This window comes from Callionymus lyra, chromosome 14 (genome assembly GCF_982586985.1).
Source record: "Callionymus lyra chromosome 14, fCalLyr1.hap1.1, whole genome shotgun sequence".
Lineage (NCBI taxonomy): Eukaryota > Metazoa > Chordata > Actinopteri > Syngnathiformes > Callionymidae > Callionymus > Callionymus lyra.
This window is the reverse complement of record NC_141831.1, coordinates 9613524-9639453: the sequence shown is the minus strand read 5'-3', so window position 1 is coordinate 9639453 and position 25930 is coordinate 9613524. Positions and strand designations below refer to the sequence as shown.

Below are 25930 nucleotides of genomic sequence, written 5' to 3'. Positions count from 1 at the left end.
CAAAATACATATATATTTAAAACCGTACTAAAATAGTGTACCAAAAGCAAAATAAAATATAAATATAAATTTCTTAACAATAAAAAGCCTTCAATGATAAGAGTAATATCAGGGTTTTCACCAAGACAGACACACAAAATTCTCCATGAAACAAAACAATTTTCAGCACAATTTTCACACATTGACAAAACAATAAGTGCAACAGCTGTCCATGGTGTCGTTCCATAAATGGATGGAGGATTGTGTCTATAAATATTTGGGTTCTTTCTTTGTTTTCTTCCAAAATTAAATAATTTAATAATCATCTATGTCATAAATGCTTTTTATTCAAATCGATTATAATTATTATTATATTGACTATAGATTGAAATAATGTTGAATGATTTTCAGGTTAAAGTTACTCTATGCATTTTCACTTATATTTTAAAACAAAAATCCACAAGTCTCCAAATTTCACCACAACATATAATCATTTTTATTCAATACACGGTTAAGCCCAAGAAAGGTTTAAATCTAAATGTAATTTTGAAGTATCTGTATATGGTTGTGTCAATTACGTAGCCATGAGCGCAGTCATCTGTGATGTGTACGATGACTCACTGTTGACCCGTCCACTGGCACGGGTCACATTAAACTCCGGCATCAGACGACGTTGCGAGCGCCGCCTTTTTTAAAAAGGCAGATCATCTGGTAAACGTGTCGCTCATCGTCATTATCAGGAGGCCGCGAGCGAGACGCGCCGGGAACAGGCCACGCAGAAGGTGATCAATTAAAAGATTAAGCGTTTTTTTTTTTTTGTGCAGCACGCGGACGCATCTGCATTCTGCCGTTCTAATAGCCGGGCGCCCATCAGCTCATTTTCAAGAAGCCGCCCGTCTCCTGAAAGCCCACTCCTGACATCAAAGTCTCCAGGTCTGCATCAGCCTGGCGATGGATAGAAAAGGGGGGATGCTAATTCAGCCCCTTCATGTGCGCCACTGAAAGACTCCTTCAATTAACTGGGTTTTCAATGGCCCAGAAAAAGAAAAAAAGTAGGTGGGCCCAAAACAGAAGGATGTTAAAGAGACGAGGCCAGCAGTTCTCATTAAAGTAGAAAGGTTTTTTCGGGGGCCATTTGTTTCCCTGCATCTGAGGACTTAACGCTAAAAACATAGAGCTTCAAAGAGGCTCTGATTGGTTAAATAGAGCCTGTCATCTCATTAGATATTGGTAAATAGCGCTTTGATAAAAATCCGAGGGCACAATTAGTCAAATGTGGGTGTGAAGGGAGGAGCTTGGACCACTTGGACCACATGCTAGCTAGCACCAACAAAAAAACACAGATGGGCCATAATATTATGACCAGTGAGGTGAAGGTGAATGAGAGCTTGATATATTTACAGTCCAAGATACTGCCTGACAACCCAGACTGTAGCACCTTAGATGGTAACAGAGGTTTTCCACTACCCAGTTCTAGCCCGTTACATTTGCATCACTGTTACCTGCTCACAGTGGGCTAAGCTGTCATAACATAACGCTGCAAAACTTGAGGCAATGGTGAACCTACCAGACACAAAAAGGTCTGGACATGAATCACAGAACAATCTTACTTTCTCGCATTCTTTTTTAAATGGCGGCTTTGTTACTCGTGCATAACTTTCGCCCTTACTTAAGTTTTATTTTGTCGGGATATTTTCTTGTTTCTCCTTGTCAGTCTGCAGTTCCCAGGGGCAATTCTTCCTAACAATGCACAGCAATACAGCCTTTTATACGCTGGCTTCACAGGGAACCGGCGTCGGCTCGTCTTATTGGCTTTTTTTGCCATCGCTTACGGTAACTCGGTTTTTGATGAGTTTGATTAAGATTATTGACCTTTTTCTCCACTTTGGATTAATGCCTGTTCGTTTGGACTCATTGATTATTGGACGTAGGCTGAGAGAAAGGACTCTGAAATAGTTTGCCTCCATCTTGTGGACCCTTTTAACTATTGTGTTTTGCCTTGTTTGTTTTTTGTGAATTAAAAGTCCATTTGATCATCTTACCACCCGTTCCCTGTATCGTCTTCTGCTATTGGATCTCCTTGTCAATCTTTTATGCCATTGTGTGGGGGAGTCGGGCTGCTGTAGCATTAGCATTACGTTTTTGAGTACCGGATAAGTTTGCATGTAGCAGGCACTAAAAATAGTATCTGGTTTGACATTCTGTATTTGTGGAAACGCGACAAAAAGCGCGTAGAGTTTAATAGAGTAGGGTTAGTGGAAAAGGTCCACTTGACTAGAGGTATAAAACTCAATTAATCCATAACCTTTGTGGACCGAAAAACATGTATATTTACCATGAAGTATACGTTTTCAATATTGGATATTTATCCTTGCAGGCTCATCTCTGTGTTTTTCAAACACTATATATTATTGTTAACATCAATGATCTAAGTTCCTTATCTTATCTTAAACACTGGCATCTTTATACCTCCCAATATGAACATGAATCTACCTCGATATGACTCGACTGTCCGACTGGACACATGGAATGACTTGGCAGGCAAAGATTTGGGCCCCTGGGCCCTCGAGTCTCTAAAGACAGACATCGTATTGACGCTCGCCTCAGAGGAATTTACGAAAGTGTGCGACGGTCTTTTTCTCTTGCTCGTGACGTTTCCGGAGGTTTTCCAGTGTGTCCAGTTGGAAGGCAGTTTTGTCCTGGAAAGAAGACGGCAGCTCGCCGATGTCATCCGACGGGGCCCTCTCGTTCGGCCTGGCCTGAGGGGGCAAGCGAGGCTTGGCGATGGTCTTTGCGTATTCCAGAGCCTGAAATTGACCCCATTAGTAATGAAAAAAAAGGAATACAATTTAGTTTTTAATCCTTTATGTTAAAGTGTTATTAGCCCAATTTTACTAATGTTCTACTCACCGTCATGTCAACTAAGAGTTGGGATTATTTCAGAGTAATCTGTTCCATTTTTAGAGTTACAGGCAAACATGTGTGTTCATGCTAATCTAGCGACTGGATCTAGGTGTTCTTCTTCTTCATCTTCGTCCAAAAAGACACTTAAAAACATCCAAATATCTCAATAGTGCTCATCTATATAGAAGCATTGATAAGAGGAATTGTTGAATTGAGCTTTTCCAGTTTCCTGTAGGCACAGGAAGTGCTTGCAATACTTACCTGGAGTAGAGATTTTTAAGCTTCCCCGGAACAATTACTCTTAAAAAACTATATTTTAAGCTTTTTTGTTGATTTTATCTTAAAGGCCAACGTGCTACACAGGCAGGAAGTACTCCAGGTAAATATCGCAAGCACTTCCTGGGCCTACAGGAAACAGGAAGTGCTTGCGATATTTACCTGGAGTAGAGTTTTTTTTAAGTTTCCCCGGAACAATAACTCTTAAAAAAAACTCTATATTTTAAGCTTGTTTGTTGATTGTAATTAAAGGCAAACATGCTACACAGATAGGAAGTACTCCAGGTAAATATCGCAAGCACTTCCTGTGCCTACAGGAAACAGGAAGAGCTCACGATATTGGAAGACCACTGAGCAGTCAGTCGCTACATTAGCATGAACACACATTTTTGTCTATGAACAGATTATTGTGAAAATAATCCTAATCCTTAGTCAGGTGAGTAGAAGATTAGCGAACTTTAGGGCAAAATCCAGAGGCTTCTTTTGTTTAATGTACAATCGAAATGTTTTAGATACAAATAGAAAAACAATGCATCGGTTCAATTGGGAAAAAAAATCCCATTTTCTCTCTCGCGTTTGGTTAATCAAACTTTTCAATTCTTGTCGACTCTTCCCTCCACATTCCTCTCAGGATTGCACCGGCATCAACTCGGTGTCAGAGCAACAGAAGACGACAATTAAGAACCACTTAAAGAGAGAACGGTCTTCGATCGGTGACCTCGACTGTTCCGACCCGAGCCAAACACATCTTTATCTAACCATCCCCGATCACACACACACAAGCTGCCTTACAAAAACATGTGTTAGGGTTCACACACACACACACACACACACCCTCGCAACAAAGAGACACACTCACCTTCATCCTGGGAACCTTCTTGTCAGTACCTTCCGGGTCCTTGGCGGCGAGAAAGGGAACCCTACTTATCTTTTTGTTCTGCTCCCTGATCACCTCTGAATACTGCCTCAGTCGTTTCATTTTCTCAGCATGATGACGGTAAGAGAGGGAGAGATAAAAAGCAGGAGAGAAAATCACACGCAGATTATGAAAGGGAGCTTTAATTAACCGAGACATTTTCTCCCTTAAGACCCTTCTCCATTGTGTGGCTCCTCGCCGGAGCATCTCCACACAAAACAAAACAAAAAACCCCAAAAACGCGAGCGAGCCATTCATCGCGGCCGACCAACATTTACACATATCAATCGCTAATAGGCTCAGTTTTTTTGGAGTTTAAAGCCTCAATCTTGCACTGAATAGTCCAAACATGGCCACTTTCAGAACAAAGTGCACACGGAGGCACAAAGAGTGCTTAACTTCTTAGGGAGACTTTGGGGATTAGACCGTGGACCGTGGACACAAACGTGTTCGGCCAACGACACGCAGTTCAAGACAAACAAACTGTGACAATGGTCGGTGAATTTTTTAACGAAAAAGTAAGTGATTTTCACCGTTGTTGATGGTACTTACTGTCTTTTCCACGGCCGAGTAGTCGGGTCCGAGTCCTTGCAACTTCACCTCCGGCAGCAGCTGCTTGTAGTCCCTCAGCGTGTACGTCTGCAACAAAAACATGAATATCAGGAGGAGTTTTTGGACCAAACTGCAAGTCAAGATGAATCAGATATTTGAAGGATTTGATTATATTTGACTGACGAAAATCAAACCTTTTGAATACAGAGTCGTGTAAAAAAAATATTATAGCAGCTTGTTTTCTTGAGTTTCCTGTTAATTTTACGGTCTTGTGCAACAGATGGTCAAACATGACAATTGAAAAATTATGTTTAATTTAATAGAAGATATCAATTCATTTTTTTCTGGATAATAAGTATAGTGATGAAGCTTCATGAAACAGTGTCATGTTGTTTAGAGGTCAGTAGGTGGCGCCATTAGTTTAAAAGTGATGCGATTTTTCATTAGAGCAGTTGTTTAAAACAAAAGAATATAGTGCAGAGACCGCCATCTAGTGGACTCTGCAGATAATGACACTGCTTCATGAAGCTTCATTAAACAGTGTCAAGTTGTTTAGAGGTCAGTAGGTGGCGCCATCAGTTTAAAAGTGATGCGATTTTTCATTAGAACAATTCTTTAAAACAAAGGAAAATAGTGCAGAGACGCCATCTAGTGGACTCTGAAGACAATGACACTTCTTCATGAAGCTTCATGAAACAGTGTCATGTTGTTTCGAGGTCAGTAGGTGGCGCCATCAGTTTAAAAGTGATGCGATTTTTCATTAGAACAGTTGTTTAGAAACATAAGGAATATAGTGTTGAGACCACCATCTAGTGGACTCTGCAGATAATGACACTGCTTCATGAAGCTTCATTAAACAGTGTCATGTTGTTTAGAGGTCAGTAGGTGGCGCCATCGGTTTCAAAAAGATGCACTTTTTCATTAAAAAAAGTTGTTTAAAACAAAAGGAATATAGTGCAGAGACCGCCATCTAGTGGACTCTGAAGATAATGACACGGCTTCATAAAGCTTCATGAAACAGTGTCATGTTGTTTAGAGGTCAGTAGGTGGCGCCATCGGTTTAAAAGTGACATGATTTTTCATTAGAACAGTTGTTCAAAACAAAAGGAATATAGTGCAGAGACGCCATCTAATGGACCCTGAAGATAATGACACTGCTTCATGAAGCTTCATGAGACCATCCCTACTAGTCAAACCAGAGTTACTATTTGTTCATTAATTCATTTTCTACCGCTTTATCCCACACCGGGGTCGCGGGGAGACTGGAGCCTATCCCAGTATGATAGGGCGAGAGGCAGGGGACACCCTGGACAGCACGCCAGTCTGTCGCAGGGCACAGAAAGACAGACAACCATTCACACACACACTCATACCTACTCATACCTTTTTTTTTTTTTTTTAGACTTTTTACATAATATTTTAACGCCCGATTATAAAACTGCAGTTGCATTAACGATAATGTTTTAGTATTTTACAAATACTTGTAAAAAAAGAACCTTGAAAACTGCAGCACTGAAAACTTCAACATTATTGCTTCACTAATTAGAAAGTCTTTGTGTTTTACTTGAACTTAAATAAATGGTTGAGGTTAAAATCTCTATTATTTAAATGGGATTATTATAAAAAACACTTTGAGTGAGACTGTGAAAGCATCGTTAACAGGTGTGTCTCCATGTGTTCACAACAATCCATAAGATCGCTTCTACAAAAGGGGGTTTTTAATCATTCAAGATTGTCACCAGCGACACCAACACAACGGGGGCGACCTTTCCGGACCCCGGGCTTTTCTCTTCCCCGATTCCCCCCGAAGTCAGGCTCGTCTGCTTTTCAGCGCCCACTGCTTTTCAGGGGTGCTTTACAAATTGAGCCAGTAATCTTGTCAGACACGACGGCCGACATGGTGGGAGCGATCAGGGGGTGCGGGGGGGAGTGGGGTGAGTGCTCGGCGCTCCACGGGTGGACTGAGTAAACTGGCTCGGGTAAGAAAACAAATCCAAGCAGGTAATTGTAACTCTTTCATAGGCTTAAATAATGATGTGAAGGTAAGAAAAAGAGGACACATGTGGCTGCTAATTGTCCGAGTGTCGGCTCGTCTGGAGGGGGTCAGGGGGGTTCTTTGAGGTGCGTTTGCAACATGGTTGACTTACTGGCTCAGTTGAACACAAAAAAACAGATTAAACATACAGATTATTTTTGAGTCGATATCTTCTGCAGCTAAAAAGGGACAAACAAGTGCAAGAAAAGGATTACATACAATAAAGAAAAGTCATAATATTAACCACAACATGAATATTATCAGGAGCAAAACTTGATAATAACACAATAATATCATAAATAACAACACAAAACACAGCATTAACAAACTAATCAAGTTAAAAAATAACACTTCTTACACGTTACAGAAGAATTACAATTAAAGCAATACTATTAAGAAACTAACTTCAACATTAATTAAATACAAAAAAATGTAAAGGTTATAATGCAATAATAATAACTACAATGTCAAAATGGAACGTGACGTGAATAATATCAGAAACAAAACTTGATAATTACACAATAACATCATAAATAACACACAAAACACAGCATTAAGAAACTAATCAAATAAAACATAAATCTTACACTTGACACAAAGAATTACAATAAAAGCAACACTATTAAGAAACTAACTTCAACATTTATTAAATACAAAATGGTTATAATGCTAATGTTATAATAATAAATGGAACATGACGTGAATAATATCAGAAAAAAATGTACATCATAATTAAGTAACATGGACAATAACATAAATAACGACAGACAAAAAACCAGCAGCAATAAAAAAAAAACAGTATTAATAAAGTAACTTCAACATTAACTAAAAATAAATAAGTAATAATGCAATAATAATACAACAACATTAAGAGGGAACATGACGTGAATAATATCAGAAACAAAATGTATATCCTCATTAAATAACATAAATAATGACACAGAGACAAAAAAAGCAGCAATAAAAAAACATTATTGATAAGGAATAAGAAACAAACTTCAACATTAATTGAATATTGAAAAAATAATTATTGAAAAAATTAATAATTCAACAATATTAATGTGGAACATGACGTGAATAATATCACAAATAAAATGTATATCATAATTAAATAACTGAATAACGACATAGACAAAAAAAAACCACAGTATTAAGAAACAAACTTACACAACATTAAAAAAATAATAATAATTTGATAACATTAAAAAAACATTAACATGGACCATGTCGTAAAAAAAATATCAGCGAAAAAACCCTTAATAAATACATAAAATAATAAAACATATACAAAAACAATACAAATAACATTTGAAGAAACATTTGAAGATCAATTGAATATAAATATTGTATTGTGTTGAAATAATGAATGTTCTCTTCTTCTCTATACTTCTGTATAGATTATTTTGTGCCACATATATATTGATGTCACTTAAAAAGATAAGATTACATTTTTTTTAAAGTGAAATAAAAACGAAAGGATATTAAAGTATAAAGTAGAAACTGTAAATTAAGTTATCATAGGGAGCTGATTTATTATAAGAAGAAAATCGAACTTTTCCCAAGACCTCATGGTTCACAAACGACCGCAACATTGCATTTGTAAACAACTGAACTCTGAAGTTGTGTTTCTCTTGGAGGGCTCAACGACTCGACTCAGGAACCACCACCTGCCAGTTCACGCTCGGGTGCAACAGATCCACACGACGAAATGCAAATGGATGTTCAGTCGTCGCCTCGGAGCTCGATCTCATCACCTGATCCTCCAACACATCCTCCTCCAATGGCTGCCGCTCACGCTTCCATGCAGTCGTCATCTCAGAGCAATTAAGTGTATCTTAGTGCGGCGAGACAATTAACCTGATGTTTTGTGTCCTTAGTCGCCAGAACACTCCTGCCGGATTAAGTCCGCCTACTTGGGGGGGACAGCTGAGGGGATTATCGGGGCCTTCAAAGGGGCATTTATTTGTGTAACCTCTCGTGCGTCCGGGGGATTAGAGGACAATGCTGTGTAATTTTAGTATTCATGGGTAACTTCTGTTTGGTCGAAAACCACATGATCTTCAAACATTAACTTCTTCCAGGAGGTGCTTTGGTTTGTGTGGATGTTTAAGTGCCTGCTGTTGTTGTTGTTGTCGTCATAAAACACAACAATAGCAAAAAATGTGTTTTTTTAAAAGGTCAACTAATGTGAAAATCCAACTTTCCTTCCACCCTCACGTGATTCAAACGAAAGTAAGTAAGTAAGTAATGAGTATTTATAGAGCGCTTTTCTAGACCAGGGTCACAAAGCACCTAAACATTTAAAAAATACCCAATAAATAAATACTTAAAAGGTCAAGACAACACCGAGACAAACACAAGAGTCTCAAAAATGTCTCCAAGACGCAGTAAGTCCCTCATCGTGACCATTTTTTGAAGTTATTTCTTTATAAAGTTGCTCTGAAATCTGGGCGAACGAGAGGTTACGAGAGCGGCGCCCATTATGACGTAACAATGGCTTCGCTCCTCCTCCAGCCAGCTGTAATCACGCCCCGCTTTGTTTATACACAACGAGTCCTTTGGAGGTGGAGACTACCAGGATTCATGAAATTAATGTTTTACCAATCGCAGCAGAGTGGGCGTGGTTATGGTAAACTAGATTTCATCTCCAGAAAAAAAGAAAGCGTTTTAAGTGGGCGGGGCTTAAGATCATTTTCTAATGTCAATATTTAAAAATCCAAGTAGATTTAATAGTTCAGGATGATATGGGGCCCTTCAAAGATGTTGGATAAGGGTCAGAGATAATGGATTCTCAACAATAAAGAGTGGAATTTTGTCCGTTGAAGGAAAACAAACACGGATAATTAAGATGGATTGAGGCTCAAAGAATAAAAAAAAATGTCAAAATCAGATTCTAAGTCCCTTGCTCTAGTACAGACCTGGACGGGGGCCACATGCGGCCCTTTGACTGTATTTATGCGGCCCTTGTAATGTCAAAGTATGGTCATGTATAAATGGTTCTAATGCATTTAAAAAGTGTATTTTGTATTTATTATTCATTTACATTTTCAAATAACACTTACTTACTTTTTCCATACTTTTTGTGTGTAATTTTTTGAGTGCATATTAATCCCTCAAAATATTTTTTATAAGTTAGTTGAAGAAATGTTTTGAAAAAAACTCAAGAATAAAATTGCAGCTTATTTAGCTTAATAAAAGTCACGGCCTAATGACAAATGTCCTTTTTCTTTTAGGGATTTTCTCGTCTTTCTTTTTGCTCAACGGCCCCTAACAACATTCACAGAATTTAATGTGGCCCTTGAAGACTTTTAATTGCCCCCCCCTGCTCTAGTTAGTCCTTAAGACGGTACCGGGGTCACAGGAAAATGGTAGAACAGAGAAGAAAAAGAAAAATTGAGAGAAATTGTTTTGCAGTTTCAGTCTTTTTTTTGGCCCTTGAAGCAGGAAAATGCTCAGCAAGACATGAGGTAAAAAACTAGAAAGATTTGTCGCCAAACATAAGACAAACTCAACCATTTTTAACCCTTTATAAGTTGTTTTTTTAGAAAAACATAAATTCTCCTGCTGAGTTTGTGTCAAAAATAGACTCGGTTAGTAACATGTGAAGATTATTTACCTTATACGCGATTCGTTGCTTCTCTGGCTTCTCTTCCTTCTCATTTTGTGGGAAGTTTTCGGCGCTGAAGGTCGACCTCAAGGACATTTCTGGGCCCTCTTCGTAGACCTTGCCAATAGAGGGCAGCACTGTGTAGGCGCTGGACCCTCGGGAGGCCCCCGGAGACCTGCTGAAATAGTCTGTCAAGTCACTCTGATGGTTGGAACCGACATGTTTTCTTTACCTCAGGTGGAGTTCAAGGCTCTTCTCCAGGTTCAGATCATTGTCCAGTCCTTCCAAACAGACGAAGAAGGGCTCCTGAAGACTCGTCTGCTGACCTTCAGGCAGGAACTGGACTCTGGTGTCCGGGCTACGATGTGTGAACCTGGGTGGAGACGTGGCGTTGATGTGGTCCTCCTGGTGAGCTGAAGGTAGAAGCTCGGACGGAGCTTTAAAGTGGTTTTCTTGAAAGAGGGGCTCTAGGGTATGATAGGCGGAGGTCAGCGCTTGAGTCTGAGGGTCGACTATGCTGACGTGCTTCTGTGGAGGGAGGTCAGGGTTTTCACTTCGTTGGTACTTCCTGGTCTTGTTTGTCTGGCTGGCCTGAAAGACACGTCGACTATTGGAGTTACTATTGAATTACTGTACAATTAACAGTACGTATGATTTTCAATTATCCATCTATCCATCCATCCATCCATCCATCCATCCATCCATCCATCCATCCATCCATCCATCCATCCATCCATCCATCCATCCATCCATCCATCCATCCATCCATCCATCCATCCATCCATCCATCCATCCATCCATCCATCCATCCATCCATCCATCCATCCATCCATCCATCCATCCATCCATCCATCCATCCATCCATCCATCCATCCATCCATCCATCCATCCATCCATCCATCCATCCATCCATCCATCCATCCATCCATCCATCCATCCATCCATCCATCCATCCATCCATCCATCCATCCATCCATCCATCCATCCATCCATCCATCCATCCATCCATCCATCCATCCATCCATCCATCCATCCATCCATCCATCCATCCATCCATCCATCCATCCATCCATCCATCCATCCATCCATTCATCCATCCATTCATTTATCAATCCATCCATCCATCCATTTATCAATCCATCCTTCCATCCATCCATCCATTTATCAATCCATCCATCCATCTATCCATCCATCCATTTATCAATCCATCCTTCCATCCATCCATCCATTTATCAATCCATCCATCCATCCATTTATCAATCCATCCTTCCATCCATACATACATTTATCAATCCATTCATCCATTTATCAATCCATCCATCATCTATCCAAACATCCATCCATCTATCCAGCTATCCATAGATCTAACCGTCTATCCATCCATCATCCATCTATCCAACCATCCATCCATCTATCCATCTATCCATCTATCCATCTATCTATCTGTCCATCTATCCATCTATCCATCGATCTATCAATTGATCTATCCGTCCATCTATCCATCCATCCATCCATATATCGTTTATCTATCCAATAATCCATCCATCCATCCATCCATTCGTCCATATATAATTTATCTATCCATCCATCCATCCATCCATCCATCCATCCATCCATTCGTCCATCCATCCATCCATCCATCCATATATCATTTATCTATCCATCAATCCATCAATCCATTTTATACATGAGACAAACAAACGTTCACATGACACATATTTCTGACGTGACCTAGTACATTCTCAAAATACATAAAATTGAATAGAATACTGTAAAACTAATAACAGATAAAGAAAAAAACATAGATTAAAGTATGAATTTAATTTAATGAATAAGAGGCAGACATAATATTACCTGTTATTTGATCTGCTCCTTTTTTTAATCTAAAATAATAGAAAATAGTTTTATTGCAGTTCATAATTGTTGATTATAGTTGAAAATATTGGATTGTGGCTGAAAATGTTACAATTGTATGTGTATGAGTTTTACAAAACATACATATTGTATCATTGTATAAAGCTTACAAATATACTGTAAAACTGATTTAAGTAATAAGTAATAGTAATTAGGAAAGTAATTTGAAAAAATCATAATACATAATAAGTAAATATAATACCTTCAGCTGTTGAGTCCTCTGTTGCCATCTTGTTTCTGGATCAAGGCTCTCCTCTGGTTCAGGCTCGATCGCTGCTTCCATCACAGGTTCAACATCCTTTTCGGTAGAAGAAAAAAACACAATATGATGTAGATTTGCCTCTAAATTCCAAATGATTTCCTACAGAAACACATGCCAGTCCAACAGTCATCAGTCCACACCATTGTCCTCGCACAAGCACCCGAGCGCCGACATTATGTTCGGTAAACGCTGTAATGAAAATCATTAGGCGCCATCGGAAGTCTTCAAGAGGAGAAGAGATCAATGATATTGACAATTCAGCAATTGTTCCTTGAATTGGTGTCCATTACCACATCTACAGGGATGTATAACACGGACATACGAGGCACCAGAACCGTTTTATTCAGGGAACGTGTTAAAAGATGATTTTAAATGTAATTTTTTAAATGCGGTCACCAAAGCATTGTTTAAAAGTGTTACAGGAGTTTATTGTCTGAAATTTCTTGTATATTACAAGAAAAGGTACTTTTATTTTAATAAATATACAGTGGTCCCTCGCTATTTTTCAGTTCACCCTTCGGTTTGCACTCTGTACTGCATATTTAAGTATATTGCATTAAACAGTAACAGTAAATATCCTTGTCATTGTTAACACTGTTAATTATCAAAGAACCTAGTGTTGGGAAATAATTATTTATGGTTGCAACAAAACATTGAACTCCCATGATGCCTTTCTACACACTAGGGCAGTTAAAAATGATCAATATCAATTTTCCATGATACTGTTTGATATATATATATATATATATATATATATATATACAAATATAATAATTTGCTTTCAAATCATATTTGCTTTTTTTAACCATTGTTTTTCTTCTTGTTTGGTTTACAGTTAAATAAAATGTTTTAAAATCAAATAATACCATTTACTATTTTAAATTAACATGCAGATGTTCACAGCATTTTTTCATTTCTGTGTTGCAATTAAACTTCTGGCCGCTAGATGGCGGCAGTAATTACATCCTCCGCAGCTAGAGGAACAATTAAATCCTGCGAGATCCCGGTGACGACTGAGGATGAGGGGATACAGTCGAGTCCATCAGCTTTCAAGGTGATGAAAGGGCATATTTGAGGTTTCAAAACAAATGGAAGAACTTACAAGTCAATATGCTGTCTGAAAATGTTGCTATGCCAGAGTCAAGTTGTCGACAATACCACGAATACTAGAGTATCGCAATAGATTGTGCCAATGTCCCTGTATCGCGGTGCGAATCGTGTCGCCAATACACAACCTTACTAGACACACCTCTGCTCTATTTGGTAACGGCTGATTGGTCGCTACAATACCGTATTTAAATCCTGCATTGGTTGCTTTTCTCAAAAGTGATTGACAGCTGTGATTGGTTGGCTGGGCAGCAAAGCACTATGGGAGTTCTTCAGGTCATTGTTACTAAAAGGGACGTAACCTCAGTTGCAATGTAGAGTTTGAAAGTTCACATACATCTTGTTCAATGAATGAAAATGAAACCTTCATTAATGATTTTTTGAGCACAAGCCCCTTAATAAACAAGGGACACTGTAATTGGTAAGAAAAAATATATCTCGAAAAAGATTAATTTAAGAGCAGATATCTAGATATTTTCCATGTTTTCTATATAATAACCCCTTAAGTTCTTACAGCGACAGATATAGAATTGTGAACAGGTGATCACCCGGTCAGTTGTTTCAAGATCAAGAGAGAATGAGCCCATTTTCTGGTCCCTCTCGGTCATTTGTCTTTCATTTCCCCCCAACATTCCAATCAGTTGGAGCAAATAATGAAGCCTGAATTGCCTTTTCTGCAGATGATAAGCTGTGTAATATCTCCTCCGATAAATTGGAAGGCCAGTAATTGGTTCCGATGCGATCTCCCTTTCCACGACAACAAAGTCCGGCAATTGCGGCGGGGGGCCATATTACCTCCCGTACCCCGGAAGAAAACATCTGCCAATGAAGACTTCAAAGCGGCGGCGGATCCTGAATTGCATTTTGACGTGCCATTGTGGCGATGCCCAGGTAATCTTGATTAGGTGTTTAGACTAAGGCCCCGGGTATACAGTTGCAGAGAGCTCCTGGAAGCTTTGGTCTAAAGCTGTTAAAAGATTGTACATTATGTTACCCCGGCTTTGAAGTGGGGGGCTGCGGCGGGAGAAGGGACTGTGAGTGCAACAGCACAAGATTGATCTGATACTTCTGTCGTTATCAAAGGGGAGCTTCGCCGGAGCCAATCATTGCCCCCCCGCCCCACCGCCTACCCCCCTACAACCCATCCCCATCCAACTCTACCACTTGGCTGGAATAAACATTTGCAGCATTAGGGGGATTGTGTACATTTAATATCACGTCTAATTGGGGACAAGTCGCCCCTTAGATCTCTGCATCACTTTAAACTGACCAAAATGGGGTCTTTTTCAGAGAGACGGCGAATCACAACAAACACTGACCCGAGGTTTAGCGTGAACACGCCGTCGCGGCAAATGAGACGGAAATTGTACCGGGGTTGTCCCGTCAAGAGTCACTTGACAAGGAGTGGATAGATTGCAAAAAAACATCAAACTAGTTTCAAAGCAAGATAGTTTTCTTTGTTGTTTTTTTCGCTCTGTTACTAAGATATTATGACTTGTTAGTCAATGTCCCGTTATTATGATTGATTTGTAGTTTGAGATAAATTGAAAAAAACAAACATTTTCTATCAGACAGTTCGATCGGACCGCAAATAAAATCGCTTTTTTGACCAGGTTTAACTTCAACAGTGGAACAGAAGTATGTTGATAATTTGCTCACAAAAAAAGGAAAAAGTATATAATGTATTACTGTTTGCATTTTTCCTCATTAAATATATAAAAAGTTGTATTTATCCAGACTCTTATTTTGTCGTTTTTGTTGTTTTGTTTTTGGAGTTATAGGCAACGATGTAAGTCCATATGACGGTCGTAAATAGCGCTAATTTTCTTCATCCAAAAAGACACTTAAAAAACAAGCAAATATCTGTAACGTCCCTCTTGCATCGAAGCGGCATTACACCAGTCTACCATAACATTCGGCAAGATCAGTTTTTAATTACTCTTTTAGCTTTTGCTGTCTTTTTGCTTCGAGTCAGTACTTTACGCTGCCGTCCCCACCGTCCCACCATCCTGCGTCATATGCATGCGTATTCCATAATGAGTGCATGATGTGCAAATTAAATATATGTTTTCTTCTTGTTTAAATGCTATTACTGCCACCTATTGTCTGCATTGAAGAACTTTTCTCCAATGTCTACCTGCTAGAGCGCCACCTAGAGGCTGTTAACAAGATAAAGCCATATATGAGCCGCATCGTTGTATTGGCTACAAGGTTTAAAACTCTTTAAAAAAGTGAGTTAGTCCAAAATAAATATTTTAGGGGTGTTAGAAAATATTGATATGGCGATACATCGCGGTACTCTTTTTCACAAAACAGTATCGATATTCAACAGCACTGTATTTTCAGCTTGCAAATAATATGTATGTGTTGACATAATTATTTTATGCTTTATAAATCCTTAAAGTGTGTGAAACATATTACAATATTATTATTATTAATTTTTCATTTAGTATTTACATGCAAATATGTGTTTTTTTGTTAGTTGTCTAGTTGCTAGTTATTACATCAGCAGCAGCTCAAGGAACATTTAAATCCGGCATTGACTGAGGACGAGAGGATACAGTGGACTCCAGCTGCTTTTAAAGCTGATGTTTGGACATATTTTGGTTTCAAAAACAAATGAAAGCAGTTACGACTTCGTCAAGAGTCATGTGGTCTGAAAATTCTGCAACGCTAGAGTCAAGTACTCGACAAAACTACAAATATATCCTTGTTACTACAGTATCACTATATTCTGTATCGTCGCACTTGTATTGCGATACTTCATTGCCAAATTATAGATACCACACATCCATATTTGCAACACCTTCATAAGACAGAAACTCCCTGGGGAAAATAAATGTAGGTCCAGAAAAATGATTTTAGATCAAGTACTCGACAATACTACAAATATAAAAATTTTCCTACAGTGTCGCGATTTATCATATCGTAGCCCCTGTATCGTGTTACGTATCAACTCTTGCCAATACACTCACCAAGGCTTAACACAATAGTTACACCTTCAGACCGTAAAAATAGTCAACAACCCATGCCTTATATTAAGCTTAAGTACATTTAAGTAAAATATATATATATACATCCACACATCAATTCCTGCTGTTAGAACATTGTCTCCGAGCAGACAATAATTCACCATCAAACCTCATTATTTATCTATTTCACTGAGCCCCCCGTCCCCTTAAATTTTCTCCTCAATGACTTTATCTGCGAACGGCTTTGTTGATAATCCACAATGTTCCCTTAACAGGATGAAACAGGAAATAGACTCCATGCAAATTGGCGGGCCTTCCTTTTTTATTGGCCGTGTCCTCTATTAGGCGGCACACATGTTTAGGAAGACAAACCGATGGAAAACTAATAAGCCGATTCAGAGGGTAAAATGAAAAAACAGAAGGGTCTGGGGGGGGGGACACAGGGAGAAGCTCCCGGGCTCTGTTTACCGGCGCACAAAGCTAACGGCTCTTGACTATGTAAATTGTGATGATACGAGACATTGTGGAAAAAAAGCCGGGGCTCAGATGGGTGAACAAGGTTGGGGGTATTATAGCCAGCGCTCGGGTCTTGTGGCGCAACAAATGGGAAATGCGGGCCATCGAGCAATTATGCCACAGTGCCAGGTGCAGAGACGTCTGAGGGGCCTATTGGTAACCATGCTCCCATGTTCCTTTACACACATCATAATAAGCCCCGGCGTCGTCCGACGAGAAGGAAGATAAAAACAACTCGCTCCTCTGCTAAATTAATTTGGCCGCTGGGTCAGGGCGGGCATCATCCGATATATTCTCCTGCTCCACATGACAATAAAAGGCACACGGACTGCGGGGATGTTACAAAAAGAGGATAAGCTCGTCATGGGAAATAGGAAAACATTGTCTGCTGTCAAAGAAACCTTTTCTTTTTCTTTTTCTTTTTTTTCCGTGGAAATAGACACTTCCATGTATGTAGTAACACAGTCTTGCACGACTCTGAAGTGGATGTATTCGTCTCTGTAATGGGCCAACAAGTCGTGAAATTGCAGTAAAATAGGATGTAAAGATAAGAAAAATCACATTTAAAAGAAGCATTATTATTTATAAATATATCAAATCAATACAGTATATAAATATATACATATATATATATATATATTACAGTAGATTTTTTAATTGTTAATTATTTTACATGATTAAGATATTCAATTTTCGTCATAATATAATTACCATAAGTATATTTATAAAAAATATTTTCATATAGTTTCAGAGTGGAAAAAAAAGCCGAAATTTGATTTGTCCATTGCTTTGTTGTTATTGCTCGTGATCTAATTATTTACCAAACCAATGTTGAAATCATTCCAAATTTAGATGTACAAGTGTCTTTAATGGTGCCATCATTTTAAAATTCAAATAATGCTTATTATATTGTGTACATCACATAATTAATTTGACTCTTTACTGCTTTTTACCATGAAATAAATATTATTATTTAAACTGATTAAGAATCATCTAATTTAAGTCATGATATATTTCATATTTATTTATTTATTTATTGTCAGAGGAAAGAATGCTTAAATAAAAACATCTGTTCCACTGCTTTGTTGTCATTGTGTGACGTCTTATTCATTAAACCAACATCGAAATAATTCCAAATTTAAATTCATAAAACGTTTCCATAACCTTGCTGTCTGAAACAGAATGATTCTTAAATAACTGTCAAATCAAATTTAAAAATAATAATAATAAAAAGTTTAAGTACGGTCAACGAGAAATACCCTATTTCCTGTGCACGGGCGACCCCTGGTGTCGACTTTTGCAACGACTCATTTTTATGACGACGCACCAAGCGCCACTCGAATAAAACGTTAAATTAAAAGTTCACACTGATCCATATGAAGTGATGAAAAATCAAAAGTATCGGTTCTCAAACAAAAGTATTGATTCTAAAGATTTGTATCCGGATATTATGCTCATTTTAAAAAGTATCAATCAATTAATTTTAATTCTTTCATCATCAAAGTTGTATTTTATTTTTAAACAACTGTTTTTTTTTAATATACTTAATGTTAAATATGTGTTTTTTGTATATTGTTACAACTTGTAACAGAGGTTATTTTTCTTTTTTGCTTGTGAGTAAAAATATACATTTTAATTTAAGGGGTATTTTCGTATCCTTGTGGAATTGAAAATAGTATCAATTATTTATCTGTATTGTCTTACACTCGTAACTACTCGGCCCATAAGAGACGCCCATTGACTTACCTTTTTCACAGGTAGAACGGTTTCCTGCCTGAGCGTGTGCATCCTCATGTAGGACCCGTGCTTGTCCGTCTGTCGTCCCAGCGTCACCTTGTTCCTCTCCACGATGTCGTCCAGCTGCCTTTTGGGCGACGCGTACCTGGGCCCCGTGGCCCTCTGAGCGGGCCACCCCTGGTTCTGCTGGGCCTCGTGCAGGTAGTAGTTCTGGTACTCCTGCGTGTACAGAGCGTTGACGTGTCGCAGGCTCTGGGTCAGCTCGTGGGATCGGTTCATGTTCTCCATGTCGCCGGACTGCAGCCGGCAGTCGGTCGGGTGGAGCAGGTACGGCTGGTCGGTCTCTCCGGCGGCCATGTTTGGCCCTCCGAACATGGCCGGGCCCGTGTCGGAGATGTACGTGTACCCCCCCTTGATGACGGCTTGAGGGGGTTTCTGACCCTGGACGGCGTCCTCCGTTGAACTCTGCGTGGCCGAGAAGAAGCAGCCGGCGGCCTTCAGTTTGCTCCTCCAGTCGGGGTCGTACTTCAGGTCCATGAGGTCGTCCTCGGACACACGCGAGCTGTGGATGAACAGACCTTACCATTATTTTTAAGCACAAAAAACAAACTAGGAAGTATTTCAGTGCTATCAGAATAATTAAACTTTATTTATTTATTTATTTGTGATCATTGAATTCAATGATTTCTTTCTTCTTCTTTTTTACGAAAGTTGGATTTGTTTGTTTTTTGTTTGTTTTTAAATAATATTTAAACATTTTAATTATTTTCAAAATTATTTTTCTTTTACACAGATTTTAAAAAATACATTTTGCAAATTTATTATTTTTTTATTAGTAGTTTTTTCAATTCAGTATAAAAATTTAGTTTTTGGGCCTCCGAGTCACCTTGAACCCAGAGACAACACAAGGAATACTACAAGCACATTTGTTTTCGGGCCTCCGGGTCACCTTGACCCCAGAGACAACATAAGGGATACCACAAACACATTTGTTTTAGGGCCTCTGGGTCACCTTGACCCCAGAGACAACATAAGGGTTAATAAACCATTAACATTTTTATTCATTCAAAACATGTTTTTTTTTTAATAATTTGTTTCTTTTAAATGTTGAGTTTGATATTATCAAAATATCTATACTTTTTTAATAGTAGCTTTTTTAATTTAATACAAAAACGGTTCTGTTTTAAGTGAAATTAAAAATCAAACAGATATTTAATAGTCAATGGATCAAGAAAGTATTTTTCAATATTTCTTTCATTTGTTGGCGTTTTAATTCACTATAAAAATGTTGGCCCTAATAATACAAACATCTTTATAGTGAATAAACAACCTTTCAATAAAGAAATCATGAAACAGACAATTATTTAAAAATAATAATTCAACCAACTTCAATAAAAAATTCAAGGTTTCAACATTTTAAATGTTGAATTCAATCAATCTATATTCTGACTATACTTGGACCATTATATATAGTGTAGGGCTGCACAATATAGCGAAAAAAATATTGATATCGCGATATTGGCTCGTGTGATATACACATCGAAAACATGTGCGATATATTATCATTTCTCATTGAATAAATCTAGCATTTCTTAAATTCGCACTTCGACCAATCAGTGTCAAGTTCTGTAAAGTTGTCAATTTATACTTCTATATCTTGTTGTTGTTTACGTCTCCGTCTGTCTGTGAACTGTGCGGCGCTTGCTAGGCTCGGTTGCTATGGCGACGCGTCTTGCAGACGCACTGACTTAGCCAGGCTCAGTATCAACCCCCTTTGCTAAAGCAACAAATCGTACGTACTTTTCATCTCATCCCATTTGCTTCCAGCGTTTCTATAAAATCGCAGAAACTTCCAAACAAGTGTAAACTTGTCCGTCTTCGCAGTATGCTAATGAGCTAAGTTGTTAGCATCAGGTATAAACTGTTATGTGTGCGTGTACAAGGAGGTGGATTTATTGTTGATTTTCTGATATCACGACGCGCCGGCGGCTCCTCTCTGATGTCCCGCGAAAACTGAGCGTTATAAGTGATATTTCTTGTCGGCACTGAAGCGCGGAAATAAACAAAAAAGGAAATATCGTATTTCTCTGTGTTATTTTGATCTTTGCGGTTTATATTTTTGGAGTATTGTTATGATTGTTCAAGTGCTTTGTGACCCTGGTCTAGAAAAGGGCTCTATAAATATAAATTACTTACTTACTTATCCAAATCCCAGGACCTCCCCTACAGTACTTTCTCCCGGCTGCGATATCGCAATTCAAGACACCAATATCGAATATCACACATATTTAGAATATCCTGTAGCCCTAATATAGTGGATATAAATTATCCATGGAAGGTAAAAAGGAAAAATCCATAGGTAAAGTTAGAAAGGACCTCAAAGTTTATTTTTTTTTAAAATTACTTTTTTTGGTCTTTTCTTCTACTTATAAACTTGTTTTCTCCACAAAAACCTGAAGCCTCGACACCAAACCCTCTCTTCCTGAGTCAGGGTACAATGTGTCCCCGGAGGGGGGGGGCCACACGGGTCAGATACATAAGGGCAGTTTATCAAGGGGCTCCGAAGGCCACGCGACGAGGGCCATTTACACCATTATGACCACGATGATGTCGTCAAACAAAGAGGGCCCCGGGCTCTTTCACTACAAAAAAAAAAACTCTCTGAAATGGAAACAGATGAGCTGGATTATGAACCTGTATTTAGGGATAATTTCCCTATTTTCACCTGCAGCGCCGCTAATGAGGGGGTGTTTGAGAGCCGCGAGTGAGGGGGAATGGCCCTAAACGCCTATTTTCATCTTATAAACAGCTCTGAAATTGCAGGCTTAGATCCTCCTTCTGATGGCCGATGAAAAGATCTCATTAAAATAAATAGTGGAGAGTCTTTTTTTGTTGTGCTTTACGGCGAGAGCACGATGGGAGCCGCGATTATTCGCCTCTGCTGTCAGGAGGGATAAGAGGGGTTCGGGGGGGGGGGGCTCCACTTAATGAGGCCAAAAGAGTAAAGGATGTCTCTGTAATGACTCGTACAAGTTGTGAATGGATCTACAGACGAGCCTCGTGAGTGTCATGTGTTTGAAAGATAATGCAAACATATAGTGTTAAAGGAGAGTTTTGATTTTAAAGATTTTATTTTTGCAGAAATCATAAGTTTAAAAATGTTTTATTTTATTTTGTCTCAGGGATAAGTAAAACGATTTTTTTGTCTTTGTGTCTGTATTTATTATCATTATTACTAGGGGTGTAAGAAAATATTGATACACTATAATAATATCGCAGTGTTTTTTTTCATGATACTCGTTGTTTTTAAGGATTTAAAATCATATTTTAATTATGTATCACGGTTCATTAGCTGTAAATATTTCAATAGTGTGTGCAAAATGTATCATTTTTTTTATTTCGTTTTTATTAAAATGAAAATGTTGACAACATTTGTTCATTTTTGTGACACAAACAAACTCCTGGCCGCTAGATGGCGGCAGTCATTAAGGCCTGCCCAGCTAAAGGATCAATGAAAGATTCCGGCGTGGCTGAGGACGAGAGGATACAGTCGACTCCTTTATCTTTTTGAAGATGATGTTTGGGCATATGTGTGAGTCATGTGGTCTGTAAATTCTGCAACACCAGAGTCAAGTACTCGACAATACTACAAATATTTCCTTGTTACTTCAGCGTCACTATATTCTGTATTGCTGCACTTGTATCATGATACTGTATCGCCAAATCATAGATACCACACATCCATATTTGCGACACCTTCATTAGACAGAAACTCTCTGGGGAAAATAAACGTAGGTCCAGAAAAAGGATTTTAGATCCATTTTAAGAATCTTCAGATATTAAAAGATTCTGGTAATGACTGAGGACGAGAGGATACATCGACTCCAGCAGCTTTTGGAAGCTGATGTTTGGACATATTTTGGTTTCAAAACAAATGAAAGCAGTTACGACTTCCTCAAGAGTCACATGTAAATTCTGCAACACCAGAGTCAAGTACTCGACAATACTACCAATATATCCTTGTTACTGTAGTATCATAATATATTGTATCGTATTATATCATACATGTACACGTATCGTAAGATTATTGCCAATACACACCCTTAATTATTGCCATTTCTATGATTATTGTTTTTACTTATTTATTAAATATATATTTTTAAAACTATGATTAATGAAGTACTGTGCCCCCTAAGTACATGTGCCAGGGGAGCCAAATCTGGTCGCACGAGTAGTTGAATATGAATGTTCACGTTATTATTGTGACTTATAAAGATGCCAGTGTTTTAGAGAAGGTAAGAAACAAGGACTTTCCTATGTCAACGATTGACTCCTAAAATATTTGGGGGGGGTCCTTTTTTTCTATTAAGTTTGACACCTCCTGCGCCCTAAAGGTACAAATAAATAAATACACTTTCATAAGTCCTGTCTTACAGTTTGTTTTTAAATCTGTCTGTATGGTAAGTCAGAGTTTGCCCCTCTTGGAACAACCTGTATTAATCGCACAAGATCCCGGCGATGACTGAGGACGAGAGGATGCAGTCGATTTTTTCCAGCGGCCCTTAAAGCTGATTTATCAGATGCGTAGTAGTAGACTTTGATATCTATACACCAAAACACATGGTATCGTAAGAATGTAACGTCTCAAATTTAGGATCTAAATGATTGTATTGAATATGTTAAACTGACAGTTGTGTTGTGCCCAAAAAAATAAATAAAAGATGAGAACGCGAGGATGTGATCGGACGCCTCCGTCCGACAGCCTTTTGTCGCAGCATGTCACGGTCGTTTACCTCTGAAACAATGTGCCTTAAGGGACGTAACCACACTCGACGGGCATCAATCTCCGCAGGTCAATGACGGGAATGGAGAGAATAGCCTTTTCTCTGCATCGCCAGAGAACGACCCCGTCCACACATCAGGGATGACCTTCCCTGGTTCCCTTTGAATGGCGGCGACAATGACCCTTTATTAATGGACCACGAGTGCTCACTTATGCCGAGCATCACGAGCCGAACAATAATCCATCATCATCATCGTCATATTCAAGCTGGGACGACAGAGACGGGACGTTTGAACAGCTCATTAATTGTTGAATGATAAATAACACCCCGTTATTACATCATCATGTCTGAGTTGTCGTTGCTTTGTTACTTCATGGGGTCACGGTCGATGACTCAAACACTGATCAGGAAACCCTGGTGATTGAATAAAAAACGCGTATTTGTCCGAGCACTATTATCTCCGTCTCTATCGAAACAATTATTTTTAAGATAAAATAAACACTTTATTTTACAAAAAAACAAAAGTGACTCAAATCTATGTTGTCACAGCTGCAAGTTCACATGACAAATAATTTTGTATATAATATAGAAACTAACCAATGGGAGGCGTTAATATTGATACAAATGTATCGGTAAAAACTATAAGTTAAAGTAAATAACTTGACGTGATTGCAGAATTCATTATTGAATTTTAAAATGTATTTTTTAAAACGTTGTTGCTGTAGTAGTTTATTTTATCCAGCAGATGGAGATAAAGTCACATATTCGTGTTCAACCAAGTAAAACTATTATTCGTCAAATATAATATATATAATTATATATATCAATAATATTTACAATCACATTAAAAAAGATTTTAAAAGTAATATTTATTTACAGTAAACATGCATGTACATATTGGATCATGTATGTATATATATATATATATATACACACATATATATATATAAGGTAAAGGTAAGGTAAGGTAAAACTTTATTGAATTTTGTTTTTTTCCAATAGCCACAGCAAATACAGCAACTTTTCATAAAAAATAAATCAAAATAAAATAAGAACAAGAACAAAGAGAAATAAAGAGAAAGAACAAGATGATACAATCTAAGTCCAAAGATAAAGAATATATATATATATATATATATATATATATATATATAATTATATAAATACATGATTCAATATGTACATGCAGGTGTACTGTAAATTAATATAACTTTTTTAATGTTTTTAATGTCATTGTAAATATTATTTACTTCATTCAAACATGGCAGTAAAATATAGATCTTACTGAGCTCGGTCTGCATCCATCTCCATCTCCAGACCTTCATGAGGGACCTTGGTCTTGAAGTGAGATCCCATATCCAAGCTGTCGAGAACCTGGACTCCATCATCATCACCATCATCATCATCATCTTCAAACCCCATGTGACGCCGGTCAGTCCTCTCTTGAGCAAGGCTTTCCGTCAGTCCGTCTGTGGGTTCAAGGGCAGGGAGGTGTCGCCTCTGGAGTGAAGGCCTCGGGGTTTCTTTGAGTCTGGGGTCCATGGTCCCTCGTGCGGCTGCGGGGACGAACCAGTTTACGAACAGGTCACAGGTTTATGAGCATTTATCAACAGTTTAACATCACAACAACTCATAGTTTGACTCCATAATCTGTCACAATGAGGTGCATGTGTGGAGATATAAAAGTCTAATATTCCATTGCAAACCCGATTCTTAAGTTAACCATTAAAATACCAGGTTTAAGTTTCTACTTGTGCTTTAATAACATGTTTCTTGACGACGTTAAACGAGTGTCAAATTTTGGCGGGGGGACGTGTCTTTGGATTAAAGAAGATGAAAGATGTGATTCAACAATTAAGTCATATAAATGACATGACAAACGTAAGAGGGGTTTTAAAGTGGATTAAAGTCGTGTTTTATTGCGTCCCAGAGCAGACGGGAATTATTTTAAAAGCTAAAAATGAGGGTTTAAAAGCGAATTAATCGCGCCAAGAACGACAACATAACTTAAGCGACACAATGGTGACAGAAATGTGAAGAATAATTCAGATTTATTTCATGGAAAACCTCGATAAAAAAAGGATTGCTTACCTGCTCGACTGTCGGTAACCTAGAGCTCGTGTAGCCATGGTAACGTCGACGCGGATGTGATGCAAACAGTCCTCAAGGAAAGATGTGAAGTGGCCGCCATCTTCAAGTTGAAAATCACTTTGACCTGACGTGCGTTTTTTCTTTTGCAAATATAAAATTTAACCAGTCAAGCTAGTGTCTACAATCAAAATTTCGCTCAAAACCAATCTGGAGAAAATTATTTTTAAATAGTTTGAAAGTGTCGCTTTTTGATTACGTCATCAGCGACAGTCGAACAA

At 38.2% G+C, this 25930-nt stretch overlaps 1 protein-coding gene across 1 annotated transcript; it reads right to left on the bottom strand.

The window, feature by feature from the left end:
* On the bottom strand, positions 1-25249 carry jhy (junctional cadherin complex regulator). Its single transcript, XM_087808036.1, has 8 exons — positions 24847-25249; positions 18787-19339; positions 12386-12481; positions 10502-10860; positions 10279-10447; positions 4629-4714; positions 4019-4148; positions 1-2786 (listed from the first exon to the last, which is right to left on the bottom strand). The coding sequence occupies exons 1-8, from the start codon at positions 25101-25103 to the stop codon at positions 2583-2585; spliced, it is 1854 nt and encodes a 617-aa protein (XP_087664162.1). The 5' UTR covers positions 25104-25249; the 3' UTR covers positions 1-2582.
* Positions 25250-25930: the final 681 nt, after the last annotated feature.